At 40.6% G+C, this 22,218-nt stretch overlaps 1 protein-coding gene across 3 annotated transcripts in view; it reads right to left on the bottom strand.

The window, feature by feature from the left end:
• The window catches only part of LOC310953738 (uncharacterized protein), a 110,083-nt gene that overhangs the window by 47,668 nt on the left and 40,197 nt on the right, over nucleotides 1-22,218 (bottom strand). For all 3 annotated transcript variants that reach the window (XM_083922876.1, XM_083922877.1, XM_083922878.1), the window contains one exon: nucleotides 5,286-5,330. In XM_083922876.1, coding sequence (XP_083779002.1) covers nucleotides 5,286-5,330 — 45 coding nt within the window. The remainder of the gene's footprint in view (nucleotides 1-5,285; nucleotides 5,331-22,218) is intronic.

The following is a 22,218-nucleotide window of genomic DNA, read 5'->3' as shown; positions in this document are numbered from 1 at the left end:
GATGTGATTCATAAGAGCACCATCTTCCCAGCACATCATGTGTGGCGCAGACCTTTTGTTTTTCACTTTAAAACATTCACACTCTGCTGAGTGTGTGAGAGGGGGGTGGGGGGGGCTCACACAGATGTTACACAAGCTGCAGTTTAGTCTGACTTGCGTCAATTTTGTCCGAGCTAAAAAATGCACAAGGATGGCCACAGAGAAGTGGCGAGAGTCTCTGGTGCTGCTCAATTATTACTGCTCCTGGTAACTGTTTCATCTCTGAGATGCGATGGTTTAGCTTCTCTCCCTAATCGCGCTGGATTGCGCAACTTCCTTTAGATGCAAAGCTATGTTACAACAGATTAAAGTGTGAAGCGATTCTCTGGGACAAGAGAGTTTTCCTTTCATCCACAGTAAACATGCATTTATAATGGTAAAGGGAAGATGTTTCTGTAATGACTGATTCATGGCAAGGGCAAGGTTGGCATGCACATTTAATGTAAGCATTCTTTGAGGTGCGTTTCTACATAACATCAGCATGAGTAAACAGTGTTAAAATGAATGGTTTCATCATGTTATTTAATCATAATGCAACCTTTAATCTAATCTCAGATGGGTAGCTTTGGTCTCCTGCAGGTTTTGTTACCTGCAGCTATTTCTCTACCTTTCATCATTCATCAGTGTGATGTTGTAAGTCACAGTGAGCCTATAGATTTACTTTCTTAAAAACTATTTTTTGTTTGATGTAATTAGCTTTTTGTGTTTTTCTTTTGTAACTGTTTTCAAACCCATCATTTATTCAACAAAGACCCATGAAAGTGGAGTAACATAAGTTAAAAATATTTTAAACCCACAAATTCAGGGCTATTTCCATTTCTGCCAAGTGAAGCTTCGAGTTTTTACAGCTTCATTTTATGACATGAGACTGATTCAAGTGTGATAATAAGGCTGCATCTCATCAGCCAATTACAGACAACTCATGATAACTTACTTACTTTTTTAAGCTTGATTTACTAGGGCAAAGTAATACTATGCTATTTTTCAATCCTAAAACTATGTACTATCCATCTTGTCGCCACCCATAGCATTATCTACTGCAATCCCATTTGTTGTGAGTTATAATAAGTGTGTCCTCATGCAGACAACTTTATTTTTCAAGGTTGGCCAGCTGACACTTCTCCTTCCTCCGGGCAGAGGTAGCAGGAGGAATTCTGCGGCCTGAGCTGACACACCACCAAACAACGCACCTATACATCAAATGAACAGCTGCGGTCAGGAGGTTGTCCACTACACAAAAGCTTCCGCTCTCAGCATGATCACAAGTAGGCCACTGGAGGCCTGGTGGGTGGGTGGGGTTAGGTATGTATAGGAAGCGGGTAGAAACAAAGACAGTAGGAGGCCAGGTAGAGGTCCATGTCTGCAAGTTTTTTACACAGCATATCTCATGTGCTTCTGGTGAGCTACATCACCCCTGGGCTTCATGGAAATGATTGCAGATCCTTTTTGCAAAAGCACTGTGTAATGGCCATCTGTCTGTTTGGAGTATGAGCACTGAGTCACGCTGTGCTGCGCTGCAGGAGGTGCACGGCAGGAACAGCTATTTAACTTGCACAGTAGATAGGCTACAATTGACAGAAAGGTGCCATTTCCAACAAGGGGAGATCCGTTCCTGACTGCAAACACATATAATGTCAGTCAAGGGGGAGAGGTCTGGTCAAACGTACGTCTGACGTGTCCGGGCTGGCTTCTGAGGACAACTACTTATACACGGTATGTCTTTACACAGACAACACAGTGCGGATGACTCCATGCTTATTCAAAGAGCTGCTACAATGAACACTGCTCAGTCATTTTGACAATTCACCTGGCTAGACGGTCGATTTATTAAACGGGGAGGCAGCTCAAATCTACTTTAAATGCCACATGTCAGTACTTTGTTTTGTGATGAATAATGTATTGAGTGATACCTTGACACTCACTCTGTCCGGGGTTCCTGGGGGACCCAGCAATAACAAGCAATGACACAGTCTTTTCACACAGAGAAAGGATAAAAGCATTTCATGTCAAAAAAGACAAGTAAATGAGCACCTATAAACAGTACATGTTATTGTTTCGTCATCATTGCTCTGGCAATCTTTCTTAACGTTTATTCGAACTGGCAGGTTTACGTGAAAAGTAATCAGATTTGCACCAAAGGCCCGTTGTTATATATTTCTAACCTTTGCACCAGTGTTAGTGCTCATAAAGATGTGGCTGGCCCCCAGCAGTCTATAGATTATCTTTGAGTGTGTCCTTTCACAGACACTCCTGGTGCGCACTGCTAATTTGACTTTGAAAAACAACTGCTGCTTCCCACTACTGCGAGCACCGTCTCACTGCCAGTGGACGAGAGAGAGAGAGAGAGAGAGAGAGATGCCCTGGTGTGTGTTTTGAATAGATGATTTTGCCCCTGAGATCTACCTCAGCAAAAACAGGTGACTCATAAATGCCAATACCAGGGGATGGAGGCAAAGCTGGCACATGCTAAGGGTATCATCAGGACATTGCCATTTAGAAATGTCACACCTTGTCCGTCTTGTCTTTCTTTTGTCCTACACCTTTGTGTTCTACAACTTTATGACTTATTAAGGAGGCAGGGGATACATTGAGTCACGCAGCAGAGGTTTAACAGTGAGGAGCTCAATTATACTAAAGATAACTGAACCCATTGAGCATAACGGTGATAGAAGGACAAGATAATTTCTGAATGAAATAAAGTAAGAAACTTTGTCCTGATCAAGAGTGTAATTAGCCCGATGCATGAAAATAATTAATACAACAGTAACGCCCAAAGCTTCAGCGATACATGATGCCTAAACACTCTGATGTCCTGACATCAGAGCAGTTAAGAGTCTGACTGGCTTTTTTCTTCAACACATTGTTATGTTTGTGCCCTTTACTGTGTGGTTCACTTCACAAACACACACAAAGAGTTGGGATTGGTTTGGATGCCTGAGGAAAACACCATAATTCAAGGAGTCAACAGGCCTTATAGGCAGACCTGTCTCATCAATAAAATCCTCAAGAACTACCTTAATATACTCTTTGTGGTTTTATGCTAATAGTATAGCCTGCTGGCAGCAGTATGGAAGAAAATATTTCACAGATCAATACAGCCTAAGCATGGAATTAATGCACAAGGTTGACATAGGTGTTTTTAACTATGAAGAGTGTAATTACTTCTTTTAAGCTGAACTTTGTATTGCATGCCTGCTGTACTGATTGACTATTTAAGGTCCCATATTATGCTGATTTTCAGGTTCATACTTGTTTTGTGGGATTCTATTAGAACATGCTTACATGCTTTAATATTAAAACATATTATTGTTCTCATAATGTTCTCATACTGACTGAATAAACCTGTATTCACCCCGTCTGCTCTAGTAGTAGCTGCTATAGCCTAGTATTTGACCTTAGACGATAAAATAGACATGGACTTAGCTTCCATGTCTGAAAAGTGAAGCCAATGTGAAAGTTCCTAAAACCTGTATTCTTTGTAATTCCCAGCAGGGGGAGACTCCACTTGCAAAAATAAATTCCTTTAAACAGAAGTCGATGGGATATTTACCCTACTCCTCACTTGATTTATTACCTTAGTAAACATTTTACTAAAGAGTTTATGGTCTCATCGCTAGTCTCAAGTCTTCTTCAATACAGCTTGATGTTCATTTTGTAAATAATGCTCCCATTTAGAGTAAAACAGACAATAAAGCAGGGTAAGCATTGGGGTGGGGGTACCTTGTGATTGACAGATCACTGTACTGGTGACAAAATAGAGGCTTATAGGATAGTAATCCATATCCCCAACACTGTGTACATTAAAATAGCTGTGATCTTGTTTGTGTTCAATTCTGAGGAAGTATGAGACCCTCTCTCCCACTTCAGTTAATTGTAATTATGGTCCCCTTAAAAGGTCTGGATCAGCAAGATTAGGGATAGGTGGTAACTTAAAGCAATTCTTACTTTTCTTGCATGTCTCACAGGCTCCCCTCCAAAGTCCCACCCTCTTCCCCCTGCCTGACCTTTGATGCTCTTATCGAATTCGAGGGAGATCGACCCAGCCTGAGAGGTCCGAGACTTTGGACTTCCCATGGCACTCCGCAGCATGATCAGCGCAAGTGAAATGGAGCGACGGATGATAGGCAGGAAGCACCGCAAATAAATGTATTCGGACCGAATAAAATGATTGGTCAGACTTTTATCAGAAATATATGAGAGTTGAATATTGATTGAGTTTTAACACCTGGTGGATTTCTTTAACATTTTAGTGTGCCATAGGCTTATTAGGAGCATTTTAAGATTACAAAAGAAAAGTGTAAAAATGCCAAAAAGGTAAGAATAGCTTTAAGGGAAACTGGTGACTTTCAATTCTTTCTGTCATTGCAGCAAACAGTACCAGCGTTTGGATCTCCTCGCTCACCAACAGCAACAGTCCTCAGGATGACTAGCATTAGCTGGTTGACAAATTATCAGTTACACTCTTTGGCATTTAGCCTAGCGCAATACCATTGAAAAACAGCTGAGCGCAGCCTGAAGCTCCTTAGTAAGCCTCCTCAGCTTTGCCCCATGTCCAAATATGGTCACGTCTGGTTTTAAAAAACAAGATAACAACAACAACAATGGCCACAAACCACAAACTAAACCATAAACAAATGGGTGTTGTCACGGTAGCTACATCCATATACCAGTCTTTGGTTGTGACATCACAACAGTACAGAAGTCCTGACGGCTCACAGTTTCTAAATACAGGCTGTGTGCATTTCTATGTTGATTGAACATTTTCATACTTTACAGTATTTATATAGAACCTTGATCTGCTTTAAAATAAAAATGACACTGCAATCTAAGTTTTTACAGTATGGGACCTTTGATATGCTTTTATAATTATATTAACATATTATAATTTTGCAACTTTACTAATATGTTCAATTTTCGCCAGATCTCAATTAAAATATACACTGGTATTTCAGGGGAATTCTTGGTCAAATAAAGTTCAATCAAAATTGATTTTGAATGGTAGATAAGCTAGAAAATAATGATAGTGCTATACTGTATTGTAGTTTTTTTTAGTTTTTTTTAAATTTCAAATCACTGCAGACATGTAAATCTGGTAATTATTACTTATGGTGAGATGAGTGGATACTAGTTGTTGTTTTTGATATAGTAGTACAGCTGCATTTTGAACAAGTTTATCCCTTCACCTTTAATCTAAAGGTTACATTTCCGTACAAATGTGTGTGTATGTGTTACTGTATATCACTTACAGGCAGGCCTCTGAGTCCAGGCTCCCCAGTCTTTCCTCTCCGTCCCTAAGGAAGATACACAAAAAGGAAAAAAGATTAAGATGAGTGAGTGAAGATGCAACAACAGGTGTGGCTGGGCATACATGCTGTCAGCAATTAAGGCTAGACAGCAACTCCTGTCGCATCTCTAATTTGCTTTTAATTAACAACAAGAAAACAGCTTAATTGCTGCACCCCGTGTGGCCCACTAGTCTTTGTTCCCTCCTCTGGTATACTGCCTCATTTCCAGCTGTGTGAGTCCCTTGTTGCATCAATCAACGCAAGGAGCAGATACAGCAGCAAACAGGCCAAGCCAGCCAGTGCTGTCCAGCATTGCAAAACGAGGTCAGCAGGAAGCAAACCATTTTAACCATTTTTGCTTGTTTCAAAGCTGAGGCTTTTTTTTGGTTGTGTGTGACATTCTCTGAATTGCAAAAGGCCTTCGTGCTTGAAAATCTGTAGTCTTGAAAAGCTGACATCTTAATGAGATGTAATGCGATCCGAAATAAACCAAAGTTGGTATAATTTACATCAAGAGGGTTTATGTCCTCGTGAGAAAAGAGGATAAAGCTCTGTGGATTTCCTTACAGCCATCCCCATAAACTGGCAGAGCATCACTGGCTCTGTGTTATAAGGAGTGCCTGGAATTAGCTGACTTTCACACATACAAGACGGATGTAGTATCAACTCAATTAGGAGATGGTTATAATGCTGTGGTCAGTATCAATTCACCATACAGCAGTGTAATTAACGGCAGAAGTGTGATATCTGTATCAAGACTACACATGATTACCTATCCATAATAGGAGTTTCATCATCTGACACAATTGCTCCATTGAAACAGTGTGTCTCTCTTCTACTGTATGCGTCAGTGTGGGTGACACAAAACGCTTCTCTCCTAGTTAGTGGTGCTGTAGATCAGTGGAGAAGGAAGAATCACTGGCTGCTGAAAGAAAAGTAGAGAATCACAAAGAAACGCCCCTGAATCTTTCCTTCTGACGCTTTGTGTGCACAGACTTTGATTAACTGGGTCAAATTTGACGTGTGTTTGCCTGCAAAAAAGACAATGGAAGGAACATCACTGTGAGCGATTGCTTTTAATCATCTGTTTGCATGTGCGCTCATGCTTACATGCTGTGAGAGTTCCTCTTTGTTTGTAGTCCAGAGATTACAGGATTAACGAAAACAGGAGCAGCCAAGGTGTAGTACAGTACTACCTTAATAATGACACAGTGGGACCAGTGTATACCTACTTTTGGGAATTGCAGCTTTCCTCTGTTCATGCTGTTTGATGTACCAACAAAGGCTTGGCCAGTGCCTTTTGATCATCTGCGTTAATATGGCTTGGAGGCCGCATGTGCTTTAATGTGAGCATGAATGAGAGCCAGAGAAGAGCTGGAAGATGTGGAGCTGCGTTGATGTGTAGGAACAGCACCTTAAAAACCTAAAATATTCTTTGCTTCAAATGACTGACATCATATTGCATTGGAATAACCTCTCTAAATGTAATTGAGGTGTCACCTTTGTGGCAGAGAAAGAGAAATGGAAGCTAAAGTATTCAGTGAGTGCTAATGCACCAGGGTGTAGGTTTAAAACACATCCCTTTTGTGCAAAGGGTCTATTTCTTACAAAGACAGTGTTTCAGAGAGGGTGGATGGTGTTTCTTTTTCTTGTTCACTGATAATGAAAGGGTTGACACTGAATCACTGCCACGTTTGCAAAAGTTCAGACTGTTTGTTCTCGCCTTATCCCCCTCTGATGCCCTTTCTCCCCTGAACTCAACAACAAAAGCAGATTACATAGATAAGTAATTTAGCTAATGCATATTTCATATGCTATTATTCCAAGCAGGTCATGAATTATGCAGTTTACAAAATTATTTCTCCACATTTGCCCTTAAACCTTTTAACGCCAAAGTGCATATTCATTTTACGTCAAAACAAACAGTGGTATGCTACATCCCAGTTAGTTACATACAAATGAAGTCAGAAGAACTAAATGATATTAACAGGCACACTTGAACAGATACTTACCACCTTATTAAGAACCGTTTTTATAACTTGTATGATTTTGCTCAGGACTTTATTTACATATCTTAAAACCTCCTTTAGGATTGTTTCAAAGGATGCAATTATGGTGCTCATTCTGCTCCTAAAAAGAAATACCAACATGCTATTTTAAACTAAATTTACTGACTGTATAACTTAAACATTACACACTGGATTTATGTTCACTAACCATGAACACCTAATGCATTGTAATATTACGGCCCTGCTATAAAGCCTACCTTTCTGACAATGAACATTTTAACTTGTTTGTTTTAAACTGATGCAGAGAGGTGTTGCTTCAACTTTATAATCATTTGGAGACTGTAGTTTGTGGCGGTGCTGATTTATATTTTATTACACTGAGAATTGCTGACAATATTTAAATTACCCTCATAGACATTACCAGGATGTTCTCAGTATTAGTCACTTGTATCTGTATTAGCTGAGTGTAGATAAACTTGTTGGAGGTGTCTATGTTGTTGTTTTCTTCTTTGTTGAGATATTAATTTTACACCAACAGCTCAGACAATTATTTCCACTATAAAGCAAGCCATTAAAATGACTCCAATAGGTGACCTTGGGGTTAGACTGACACTTCTCTGGACAGAGGACCTCTGGTTAGCACGCCATCCCCAACAGATCTGTGCGCTGTGACACGAAATAATTAGTCTGGAGCACAGCTGTCATCACCGTTTGCACTCAGTTAACTCTCTAGACTGAAACACCTGCCAGTGACAGATAAGCCTCTGCAGGGATGTACTGGCTTTGCAACACAGAGATAATCAGGATGCCAGCAACCGCCGTAGTGCCCATGAGCACCCAGGTTTCGCCTTTAACACAACTGTGCGATGTGCTTCAGAGTATGAAGTCAGGGTTTTGAGTTGAATTTTGTGGTAATGACATTTCAATGATGTGATACATCATTGTTTTAAATGTTATGTGTGAACCAAGCAGATTCCTGCAGATCCTCAAATGGCCACTTGAGGCCGTCTCCAAAGTGACTCAATCCTCAATCATGTTAAAATGTCCAATCTGACAGGAGAAAGGCGTTTGGCGACATACTGTATTGTGCCAATCGCCTTGCAGAAATCTCCATCCATCCATCAATCCTTCCATCCATCCATCCATCTTCAACCGCTTGTTCCTAACGGGGTATGTGGCAGGGTACACCCAGTCTATCACAGGGCACATAGAGACAGACACACCATTCACACTCGCATTCACGCCTACTGGCATTTTAGAGTAATCAAATAACCTAACACCTGCCTGTCTTTGGACTGTGGGAGGAAGCTGGAGAACCCGGAGAAAACCCGCACAGAGAAAATGCAAACCCAACACAGAAGGGCCCCAGCCCGGATCCGAATCAGGAACCATCTTGAGGTGAGAGTGCTTACCACCACCACCACCATCAAGGCGTTCCTCATTGTCTTGGTGTCTCTTTGGAGTGGTAAAAATGTTTAAATAAGCACCAAATGTGTTAAACAAATGGTATCAAATGGTATCACAACAAATGAGACATACTGTAAGTAGGCCTAAGCATGAGAATGGCCTTCACAAACTTAAATCATAATGTACTAAGCCCTTGTATGCTTTCACAATTTATTTGAATGAATGAATATGGCATTACTGTTCACCTGCTACAGTATCTCCGCCTGAACATCCCCTGTCCCCCACCCCACCCTTCTTGAAAAAGGAGGCAGTTTGTCAAGGGGTAAAGTTATGCATTCTTAAGGGTATGGACCCTTTGAGTGACAGGTGAGTCAGCCCGCTCCAACCTGGGCAACAAAATAAAAAGCAACTTGTCCGGCGACCCACGTGCACTTCCGAAGCGAGATGTGCGGCCTGGCAGTTAGGTGGTATCAGGCATTTCCTCATGCACATTGAGTTTCACAACTGCTCTTTGGACCTCTGGAAACCTAAGTATGATGTTACAGAGAATAGGTCCATATCTTATACAGTTTATGGTTTGGACCTCCTAGACTCTTGTAAAAGGGTAACTGAAGGGATACTCATTGAGGAATTGAGGGAATTCAAGTTTAGTTCTGTAAGAGATTTTTTTTTTCTTCAGTTGCTTTAAACAGCTTGTTGGTTTGTTGATATTACAGAGAACAATAAATGCTTTGGGCAAATGCTAAAAAGCAACTTTGATACCAGAAGCTGCATATCCATGTGTATAAGTGGAGAGTGTAAATGATGTTAACAGCTACTTGCCTTCATTGTAGAACTATGAGGGAAAAAAAAAACATGATATCATATTCAACATTTAAAATAGCTCATCATGCCTTCCTGAAGGATGCCCAGTAACGCCATCGCATTCACTGTTTAATTTATTTACATGGTAAAAAAATGTTAAGGTATATCAAAACTGCTCATTTTGCAAAATTCTAAGGCGATTCCAGATTTTTTTTCTTTTCTCTTTTTTTTTACGGCTTTTCTGGTGAGGAAGGCAGACAATTCACCAGAAGAAAGTGTCAGAGGTAAACAGCGGTCCAAAGCAGTCTCTAGGCAACAAGGATGAACACGAAACAGGAAAAAGGAGGATTTTTACTTTAAAAAAGAAAGAAACAAATAAAAACATGAGCTATGTGACAACAAAACAAAAGCATGTTTCCCTTGATGTATGAGGAGTGTAGCCAAAGAAGAAGAGCAGCCTGCAGTTGGACTTGTTTCATTAGTCAAATGGCAATTCTGCTATGCTATGCAGTATACAAGTCACTTTAAAACTTAACACACCTATGCATGCCAAAATACCATAGCAGTCAACTTGGTGATAATTATAACTTGAATGATAACAGCCCACAAGACCAGCCAGCAGTGTCTGTGAGTCTTTAACTTTCTCAGTTTTGCTCGTCACCTCTCCTTCCCTCCTTTTCCTGTCTCCTGTCACTTGCCCTGTTTCTCCCTAACCCAACTTCCAGCGTCTGTTGGATCACCCTGGCAATCTCTGTTGCTAAGCAACGCTCAGTGTCCTATAAATTTGACAACATCCTAGTGCTTGATTATTATTTGAGCGCTGTAGTGTGAAGCCCTCCTTCAGGTCATTGCGGTAGATTTGAGGGAGGGAGAGATAGAGGAAGGCAAGGAAGGAAAATTAGGGATGACAGGGAGGGAAGGAGGGAAGGAGGTGGAGGAAGATGAAGGGATTGTGGAGGAAAGGAAAGGAGAGAGCGCTGGAGTGAAAGATGAACTGGCTTCTTGAAAGATGAGCTGGCAAGCCAGAACACATATTCACAAGCTGTTCCACTCTAAAAATCTGCAAACCCTATAACAGAAGTGTGAAACGCATTCCACATTAACTACTAATTCAATAATGGTGCTAGTAAAGCTAGAGTGAGTACACGTTGAGCTGGGGTAAGAAGGAGGTCTCAGTAGATTGACAGCATATTTTCAACTTCCAACTTAATCCACATGGATTCCAGCCTTGGTTGGCTTCAACTCTGCTATGAGTTGTAAAGTGCAAAAGGAAAGCGCAGGCATGGGGCCCCAGCTCAGTCCTGCAACACAAGCCCCAATCTGAGAGCAAAGTCAACAGTGACACACAGCAGAAGCACTCATTTATGATGACTCCATAATCCTTATCCCAAATGTCAACATGTTCTTTGAGATATTCCCTGTTGGACTGCCCATACTGGGATAACACAGTGGTGTAAATTTAAAAGGCCAGGACGTGTCAAATTGTTAGTAATAAAAAAGATATACCATCAAAAAGCCACGTAATCCACCTGACAAATACCAAGAGGGGTCAGTAGATAAACTGGAGGAGCCTTCCGAATTAACACTGCAGGATCCAACAAAAACCTGACACAGCACAAAGAGATGATCATTTTCTCCTTCTCTTTTATATGCAGGCATAGCTATCAATGGGTTAAAAGGTTGAACTTATTTGAACATTTCAGGTTTTATCTTGTTTCATTGACAATATCTTGTTTTTGATTTTTGCTCATTTGCCTCCCTAAAAAAGGTAAAGGCCAGTAGAGTTTTACTGAGGTGTTGAGCTTGGAGCTTGAGAAAACTGGCACACATTGTACATAATCACTTATTCACCAACCAAACCTTCACTGTTAATCAAATATAAGATGGTTACAACCCTAACACCTTGACTGACAGGCTTTCTTTTCTCTGCCTGTCTCGTGTGTGACACAGGAAGTTTGATGTCCTGAAGGGGAAACCATCTGACATTCCCAAAGCTAAGTTGGTCTGCGACAATGTTCTGCAGGAGAGATGACCTTTTCTTGACTAAAAAAATCCCATGCCACTCCCACTCTTTCTGCCTGAGCTGAATTCTGTCTCCCTCTGGGGACATATACCCAAGCCACCTGAGCCTTTTGTCTAACTGCTGTACTGCATTTAACTGGAACTGACTGTGCAGCTCATGATTTACCAATCAAAAACAGCTGCTGCTGTGTACAAAACAGTGAAGGTGTTAAACCATCATGATATCCTCATGTTGTTTACAGTAACAAGTCACAGAACTATGGTTGTTAGAAGACCAGAATTTAAACATAAGAGTATAAATAAAAAAAAACAATACTTTCATAAAAAGTCCTAGACACACAAAATATCTGTTGTGCTTTTTAGCTTTGGATCTTTTGGTACAATATCGCATCGTTTTAGACATGTGGTGCTGACAAAATAACCGAGTATCAATACTTTTGACAACCTTTCACAGAACAAAGAGTAGATGTTATGGAGTTTTCTGTTATTGTTTTCTGTGTGCAAGCTGTACTTACAGCAAGGGGCCAAAGACAAATAAGTCATAATTCCAGACCAGTATTCAAAGGATGATAAGGGCCATCCGAAAACACCAATGGGCATCCACAAATGTGAACTTGTGTATTCACACTGAAAAAAGATGTTAACACAAACAGACAAATGTGTACACGCTCCATAGACACACACAGACACGAGTAAAAGAAAGTTTGCCACAACACAGCCTGGCACAAAATGTATTCCCAAGTGAAAAGAGTCCCTTAGGAACATATTGTATCCAGACAAGATACAGACAATTACTTACACTGCCAGCAAAAGCTAATTTATTCTGTAATTCATTCTGAAATGTCATCTTATCCCAATGCAAACATTTTCTGATTTCTAATCTAATGAATTGCACCAAGAATCAGCAAGGCTAAGAATAAACAACAAAGCATATGCACAAATGATCTCTAATGTCTGCAGCAACCTCTTAAACATTTCACCATGATTAGCTAAACAGTATGTATGTATGTACTCATAAAGTAATATGCTGTTTATTTTAATAAACATTACATACACTCCAGTGTTACAGTTTATCAAAGGGAGAATGTTTATTTTTCAATTAGAAAGCAAAAAAAATATTTAAAAAATCTGTATTTTTTTATTTTAAAAGAAAATAACTATCTAATGGGCATTTTCAGCTTCACCTACTGTACATTAATGAGATTTTCTGTTGGAGAAGGTGACAAATATTCAGCGAGTTCACACCAACGATGCAGCTCGACATGCCGCAGTTAACAGAATTCTCACTAAAGCCCTTTTCAATGTGTCAAATCAGCTATTAACACTTCTGAGGTAAATATTGATTATACTGCTTGCTTGAAATGTCACAAAACACACTGCAGAGACCACAGCCTCACCTGCTTCTGATTAAGGATCCAATTAGAGACAGACAACGCAAAATCCCTACTTCTAACTGCCCTCCCAGGATGCCATTTTAGGACACTGCACACGCTCAGAAAATGCCTGGGCACTGGAGCTTGCAGAGATCCCTTGCACTTGGTAAAAGCCTCAATAAAATAGGATTTGTTCCAGTTGTTTACTGAGGGTTAAGAGGAGCGGTCGGGGCAGGAAGAGAACGGCAAAGCCGACAGCTGCCTGGCAGGGGCTCAAATGCAGCTTAGCATTTTTCACCATTCTGACTGGCACACAATGCTCTCTTTAACTCCCAGCCATCTAAATATTCAGGGACGTATAAAGAGATGGCTGACACTGCAGCCGACTTAAGACACAGCTCAGCTGGCCAAGATTGCACCTATAGTCTTTTGGCTAAAGATTTCCATGAAGACTTTCCTCACAGAGACTCAGTCGTAGACCCCACGTGACTGAATGATGATTTGTACATGTACCACTAGATGGCAAACTAGCTTCATCACAAATTTTGTTCATGGTGGGGGACGGGGCCAATGAGGAGACTGTAAGCTCTCTATGAGAGAGGATAGATGTCCTCACTGCATGAATGTATGATGTGTGTCGGGTAACATTCCTAATTAGGCAGTCTGGCAATTAGGCACTGAATACCATAAAGGAGATTTTTTTTTCTGTAGAGGCCTTACAACGATGAGAGAAAAAGGAAATAGACAAGAGCAAGAAGCTATATGAGGGTAAGAGAGAGGGACAATAATTTTCATACTGCATTATGTCTCTTTTCAACTGCCACACAATACAAGGGGGCACAGGTGGCATTACAAGCAGTATCCGGTTATTGAAGGCACCATATAATTGGGTAAAATAACCATTATAGAGCTACTTCAACAAACAACCAAATCCTCACTGCCACACAGTATGCAAACACTAGAGGCAAAGGCAAACACAGAAAATGCAGACAGTGGATGTCTGTGGAAACTAAGCCAAGGCAGTCCCAAGGGAGACTCAGAACAGCTCTTTACAACAGCCACGTCTCTACCGCATCTTCACGGATGAGTTTTAAGAGCTCATTGATTTTAACAACTCCTAAGGAGAGGAAAGGGGGCTGATGGTACTATTTGAATTTGCATTTTTATGTGGTGAAGATGATAAATCTATATTAAACCACGAGCTCAATTCCCACCTATCAGCTGAATGTCTGTGCAGTGTTTCCATGCGAGCCGGGTGTCTATGGCCTTGGCTCCGCACTAGGCCAGCTTTGCCTCTTGAATGTTCTCATCTCCTAATGGATGCTGTTATTAGTCTTGGCTCTTAGAAATTTCACAGTCTCATCTGGACTTTTGGCCGTACTATTCATCCGGAGCAGATTGCTCCTGTCCTATGTTTACAGATACTGAGTGTTTCATTAATGCATTATCCAACAAGTGAATAGGAAAAGCTAAGAATCTACTTTGAATAAACCCTGGTTCATTTTAGAAACCAAATATTTGAGGTCAGGGAGAGAATACATTGTGCAAAGATCCACAGGGCCTTTACTCCGGGTACTGTAGCCCTCTGCAAGTCTTATGCTTCATATCACTCACCGCGGCTAACAGATTACACTAAGGTCTCACACACAACCATCTGTATAATATCAGGCCACTGTAAATGCGCTGCTCCCTGGCATGCCATTACAGTGGACACAGATGAATGTATCTAAATTGGTTGCGGACAGGATGAGAGTGTGAAAAATCAAAATATGGATGGCAGGCTGTAACAGTGATGCATCCTCCCACTACTGCGCCTCTGTGTTCTGCAGTGTTCAGGGCTACATCTCCTCCCCGACCAGCACCCCTACCAGCCCCCACCCTCCCCCCCTGCACTCATCCTCCATCCTCCCTCCTGTTGGCTGAGGAAGTGGCAGACATACACAGAGCTTACTCTGGGCATGCTTCAATCTAAGCATCCTGGATCTAAAATGCCCTTTCAAAAGGTATTCACACTCACAGCATTTCTCAAAAGCTGTCTCCTACTGAAAGTGACCTAAAATGCCAGGAGAGTGTCGTTGTATATTACTAGACTGTTTGGAGCCGGAGAAATCCCATTGTTTGGATGGCTGAAGCGGTTGGACTCTATACCTAGAACAGTCACAGGGGGCCAGTCGCCTCTTGTCTACTGACACACCTCAATGAGCCGACTGAATTCAGTTCAGCCGACCCTATCTGACACATGACACTCCATTAGTGTTTCTATGACTTGGCAGGAATAGAAACAACATTTGAAAATGTTGGCGAGGTATATGGCACTGGCCGAGGGGATGCCAGGCCCTGATGAATTCTGACACTGGAGCAGCAAGGCCGCGTGTATGGCTTGCAGTGTCCCTGTTGTGTGGTACAGCTCTGTCTTCTGAGAAAGTTGTGAGTTTGCAGATGCGTGAATGAGGCTGTGCCCTGGCCAACTACAGCAGGCCTTTCTAATGCTCAGAGGATGTGTTGACCTACATTACCCCTTGTTGAACATCAGCTTTTGACACGTATACATACTGTAGTCACAGAAACATACACATGCTGTGACCAGAAAAGCGAATGAACAATGTGTGATCAAAGTGGCCCTCTAAAAGTCTTGCCCCCTGTATTCGTCCCTGTAATTAATTGGCCAATTAATGTGTGTTTATTCTGGACACCCATGGATGAAGCCACACCGGTGCTCTCAGGGAATGACGAGAGTCAGACAGATAAATCAAATCTCTGTGCATCTGTCCTTGCATGTGCCAAAAGCTTCCGCCCTGTAAGCCTCCTTTTTTCCCAACCGGACCCGAATGTGAGACCTTTTTTCCTAGCCAATCAGGCCAAATCCTTGTTGCATCCTCCGTCCCAATGCACTTGACATTGACAAGATTAATTGCCTTGTGCACTGGGCAAATGTGCAACCTCCTGGCGCAATACAGGTGTCAAAAGTGTGGCTCCCTGGATTTCCTCACCAGGACTATGTACAGAGAGCGAGAGAGAAGAAAAACCCATTCCATTCTGTTCAACACAGGGTTAAAGAATCCCCCCCTCCCCCCTGCCCGCTTGTAAAATCGCACAGGGTGTAAATCTTGCCATGAAATCTCAGCTGTGAGCCCTGCTGACCTGTAAATTCTTCTCTCCGTGTTACTCTGCCATTGAGCTTCAACTGGTTGGCCCAAAACTGTAATTACATATCTACATCATGCTACTGTATTTAAAACACTGCTTTAAAGACACAGACCATCAATATAGTCACCAACTGTCTCAAGGGTTAAATACACCATTGCAGTTGTTTTATAGGTGCTATGTGTGTGTATGTATTGGTATACGTTCAATTGGGTCACATTGAATTAAACATACATAAATGTGTATTTCACTGAATACAAATAAATAAATAAATGAGTAATTACTCTTCAACTGCTTTCTAAAATGTACCACAAAATGACTAAAGATATTACAAATGTGTCAAGGGGACACATTCATGTAGGAAAGGGTAGCTTCAATTAAAGGTCCCATATTATAATATTTCATTATAAAGCAGGCGGAGCTGCTATATAAATACTGTGAAAGTATCAAAACGAGAAATTTACACATTCCGTATTCAGAAACTGCGCCTATACTATATATAGGTAGAAGTCATTCCCTGGCTGCAATGACGATGCAGACGCTGAGAGTGGAGATGGAATTTCAACCAATCAGAGCAGACAGGGCTTTTTCAGGAGCGGCAGCTTAAAGAGACAGGTGGCTTTCTACATGTTATAGTAGAAAGCCAAAATACAATGAGAACCTGAAAATTAGCATAATAAATTGAAATGTAAAGGACCTTTAGCCATGATTTAAAATGTCTTTATTTTCAAAGTTAAACATATATTAAGATATGAAATATATTAAACAGATCAGTGGCATATCAGTTCAAATCAGGCTGAAGGCATTTGGGAGAAATTACTTTAATATATCATTGTAGCTGCGACGTCTAGCTGGCCAACAAAAAGCATGGCTCCAGTCAAATAGGTGCTGTAATTTTATGCATTTACTGTATCACCCAAATCAGCGGCAGCCTCCCATTGAGAGCTTCTGGCAGGAAGGCTGGTATTCTCACCAGGGACTCGTTACTTAATAATCTCACCCTGCAGGTGCTCTGGTAGAGGTCAACAGTCTGTTACAGTTGCATCGCTGTTCGTGTCTGCCTCCACCTATGGAGCAGGAAACTGCTGCCAAATGTTCCAGTCCCAACACGCCGAACCATAACTCCTTCCCTATCACTGTCACTGCCTGCTTTGGTCTCTGCTGAACACAGACGGATCCAAATGTACCTGAGCCAAGTCCATCAGATATAATATGAATATTATACTGTGGTGGCTCAATTATCTAAAAAAACAAAAAAAACATTTGCTCTGTAGAGGAGACACATCTAAATTCCAGTTACAGCATGCATTTGGTTTCCAGAGAACAACTTACTTTTCCAAACCAAATTAGGTTAAATGACAAAAGCTATTTGCTGTGCAACGATGATACATAGATTTAGTTTTAAAGTAGATGAATGTTGTTCAATCTAATCTGACAGTAATGTTTTGACCTGCATTATGCCATCCAATAGAGAGTACCAGTTGGATATTGGTGCCCAGCTAAAAGGATTCCTCGCCAGTGGCGATTCTTAGGCGGTGTACTCATATACTTTATCATATCCAATATATGTAATACCAAGACTGTTTAGGTACCCCAGTATGCAGAAGTATTCTTATACACTACTTTAGAATACACATTTATAATGCATTCAAAAACCTGCATGTTGTTGCATGGTATTAGCCAAGGCCATAATCACATATTTAACACTAAGGGGCGCCATTTTCAATGTATACCTGTGATTCAACGTTGACAGCTAAACTGAAGCATTTCAGAAAGAAAACAAATCCTAGATTATTTAAATAATATTACACAAAAGGTGCTGCTATGATGCTGTTATGTTTAGCATTACAAGGCCTACTGACATGCTTCTTCATAAAATGCATCTCAATACAATATTCCAGACTTCATGTGTTCCAACTCAATATTTTCAACTTGCATTTACAAGTTGCTTAATGGCATGTGATGATCACACCGTTCCACCTTGAGTTTAGGACACTGAGAACTCAACAAATCCATAATCGGTTTGCTCTTTCAACTCTAGAAGACTAATATTTATTCTGTCATGGTTTCCAGGGAGGTGTCTATTCTCACTCGCCTCTTTCAAGCCACCTGCCCTGTCTTTAATTAATAGAGAGACAGTACAGTTTTTGACATTGATTCTACTGACCCACAGCAGTTGAGCAATGGCTTCTACTGGTGTGCAGCAACTCCCTTTGGACAAACCCTCACAGTACACCTAGAACCGGGAGTAATAACAATGGCAATTGACAAAGTTTATTTATGACTATGATCACATTTGTTAATGATTATGTCGGAATACAGTGCATGGCCTCTTGTCATAGCATAGCAATTTTTAGCATTTTGAGCATATTTGTATATGCGGGGGAATATGTCTTCTGGTTTTATATGATAGCACTGTCGTAACTATAGCTTTAAAATGGAGCTGGCTACAGCATCTTAAAAACAGACACCAAAAACAACACCATGTAGTTTTTCAACCTTCATGATATATTTCCAAGACCCTTGTGATGATACATCAACTTGAAATTGAAGTTTAATGACATATCTGTTGTATCCTGACGGAGTCTGTATTGCTTTCACTGGCACAATGCTACTTCGGATTTCAGGTCAACACCTGTGCACAAAAAAACTGCCAAAAAATCGGCTGCTTTACAGCATACGTCACCCCCAGCCCTCAGCTGTCTAGCATAATGTGTGTATGTCTGTCCATTGGCTGGTACAGCATGTGTATACTGTGTTGATGTCATGGCCGAAAATCAGACTAAACCAAAAGAAGCAAAGGTTTTGTCGGAGGAGACCAAGAAAAGAAAAAGGGGTAGTGACAGAATCCAAGGGCGGACGAGGATAAACATTAGCCCAGCATTCACTCGCTGGCCTGAGCTAAAGGAGGAAGCCACCGATTTTGACTTGGCTCTCATGCTGTTTACAACAGTAGTTGAAGAAAATACTATTTCCCAACTATAGTGAGAGCCTGAGAGCAAATCCTACATGTTGTTGCTTTAACATTACAGGGGGACTGCCCCCCCGGGAACGGCATTGTTCCTCGCACCATGACAATATCTTCCTCAAACATGTAAATATTTAAACATGACTGTGCTAAAATAAAATAACCAACAGTTTGGTAGGATAGATAAGTTAAATATTATATAGTTGTGGCTGGCATTGGCATGTGCTATAGCAATACAAGGGTGAAGGAGAGAAGAAAAGAGAGAAATATATGCCTTTGCCTTTGGTCAGGACTTAAAGACAGCTGTCTCAGTCATTCAGCACATGGCCTGAATGGAAAATGTAAACACTACTATCACTTCCAAAAGACAGCAATTACCTCCCTCTTCTTTGGAAATGTCCAGTTGCCAAGCTGACGATCTTTTTTTCTTTTTTTTTTACTGTTTTGACAGATTGTATCCACCCCACTTTAAAGTGCCCAGGCAGCTGTTGTTGATCTTAATTACATTGTTTCACATATTTTTGTCACAAGTGAAGGGCTGAATGTGTATCTGCACTTCAATTACTGACGTGTATTGATCTGGGCATGATCTGAAGTGATGACAGCTGAGGGATGTGATGTGACAGGAGTTGAAGTTTTTAGATATAAAATCAAATAGTCATATAACTGGAGGAGAGTCTCTTTACTGAGAAACTGGTCTTCAACAAGTGAACATCACGTTTATGCCAAAATAATTCAAACAGGAATTACAAAAGTGAATGATAGATGTAAGAACACATTGATTTGGAAATTAATGATTGATGATCTTGCATGACCATAGTGGGTCTACTGCATAAACTGGGTTCCTACAGCTTAAGGCTTTTTTTAATGCTGCCTGGAATGAAATTTAAGACCAATTTCAAATTAAACAATAATTTAAAAAAAGCGTGCATCTGCTCTGCACGTCCCGGGCAGTCTTGTTGCACATTATTATGGTACTTCCGATCTGTATTTATTACTATTGTAAATTATATATATATATATATATATATATATATATATATATATATATATATATATATATATATATATATAATATATTTTTTTTGTATATTACTGTTTTTGTTGTTGTTTTGTAGAGCTGGAGTTGGCGATGAAAATAATTTCCCCCTGGGATTATTAAATTATTTCTGATTCTGATTCTGATTCCGCTATCGTGATCTGCGTGGTGTTACGGTGAGAGGCATTTGGTAAAATATTTTTTTTTAACTAAAATGTCACCAAATATTTTGAGATTTGAGACTAATTATGTCGGAAAAAAAATTGTAAAATCCCACTTCCCATGTGTTCACATTTTTAAGACATTTGAAAGTTGGATCTAAGACATTTTAATAACAATTAGGGTTTGGTTTTTACATTAATGAATTCAATGCCTTTTAAGACTTTTTAGGGATCCGCGGGAACCCCGGTTAAAGGTTGAGAGGGGAGAAGATTCATCATAGGATGAATCACCTGTTAGTAAAATCATAGAGCTGCCATATCTTAGAGCTCCACTCTGTAATGTTTCTTCAATAACCATCAATAGCCTTGGTGGATTCTTTTATCTGTGGTATTGGTGTATTGGTGTGGCACATAATATCATTTAGCGAGAAAACGATTTCTCCCGGATTAAAAGTCTCTCTTTTAATGGCTTTTCCCCCCTCCACTAGGTCATCTTGTGTAGCCTTGCTAGCAGGTCTCCAAGCCTTTACACTTTTATTGTGACTTTTGTCCCTCGCTTATCTCCTTGACATATGAGGCAAGAATCTCATGTGGCACGGTGTCATCCACCCACACCCACAGCTGAGGTAGGCAGATTAATATTTCTATGAGAAACAGGAGTCATTTTCCAGGGGAGAGATTCTAGAGACAATCGGAAAGCACTCAATTGAGAATGTCACCTCTTACCTGATGGTAAAAAGTCTTTGTGGCATCTGAAATGACAGAAATCTCTTCACCTCATGCACAACAAAAGAGGCCTGCATATTTATCACTGGGCTGTAACTCACCAGTTATTAGTCCATGTAATTTGCCAACTGTGCCAACAAGTTCACTCTCCAAACAAAATAACTCAATAAATAACCACATTTAAATAAATAAATGAATAAATCAGCAAGAGGATCTGTACTGCATAATTCATTCGAAGATAACACATCCGTAGTAGCAGTTGCACCGTTCTTCTTCCTCTAGGGCTTGCTGGAGTTTCATCATCTCTGCACTAGCACAGCTACAGTATGCCTGATAAGAACAAACACTGTGCTGCACATCTGTTAGACATGTGCATCTTCCAAAGCAAGACACAAGGATCCTTGACACAGTAGAGGCCCTCATCTGATTAAAGGGGATTTCAAATGCTTTGAATTCACATTATTTGCATTCTGCAAAATGCATCAAAGACAATAGTGCATCATTTATCAACACAAATAATATAGTGGTATGTAGAGAGAATCTATTTATAGGGCTTATGCAATTGTTCTCTCTATATATATCTATATAATTAGAACAAATGCTTATCCATTATGTAGGACAACATCACATAGCTTCCAGAGCAAACTCAGGGAATCAGCATGGAATTTGTCAGTTGTCAGGACTTATTTTTCTATACAGGTAAATGTATACAGCTAATAAAGGCTTAATGTGGTGTTAGGCATGGATTAAAACCCCAAGACCCACCTTGTAAAGGGGGATTTCTTAAGGTGATTATTTATTAATCCACAGGAACCTACTGCCTTGGATGCCCAGGGATGATCCCATGTCTGCGCTGAACCCACTCGCAGCACTGTGCCAACTACTGAAGTGGAGTATGCTGGGAAGATTTGGCTCAGCATGAATAAACCGAGGTTGCCGAGGTGCTCCTGTGTATTTCGGTTTGGACCAAGCGTAGCTGTTGTGAGCATGCAAAATTACGTCATTCAGTACTTTTGCAATGCTTTCTGACAACAAATCCCACATTACTTTTGTATGCACACAATAGTATATTATACGGTCCCTCGTATTTATATATTGATGACCGTCAGGCATCAACACTTTCTCAACCTGTGCAGGACAGGGTCAGCCTATAATGACAACACACATCTTAACACATCATCACAGCACCTGATTAATATTTTAGCACACCATGGTTAGCAAGGGTGACAATCCTTTTTTTT

This window comes from Echiichthys vipera (assembly GCF_963691815.1).
Source record: "Echiichthys vipera genome assembly, chromosome: 11".
Classification (NCBI taxonomy): Eukaryota; Metazoa; Chordata; class Actinopteri; order Perciformes; family Trachinidae; genus Echiichthys; species Echiichthys vipera.
The sequence above is the reverse complement of the archived record's forward strand: the minus strand, read 5'-3'. Positions and strand labels throughout refer to the sequence as shown.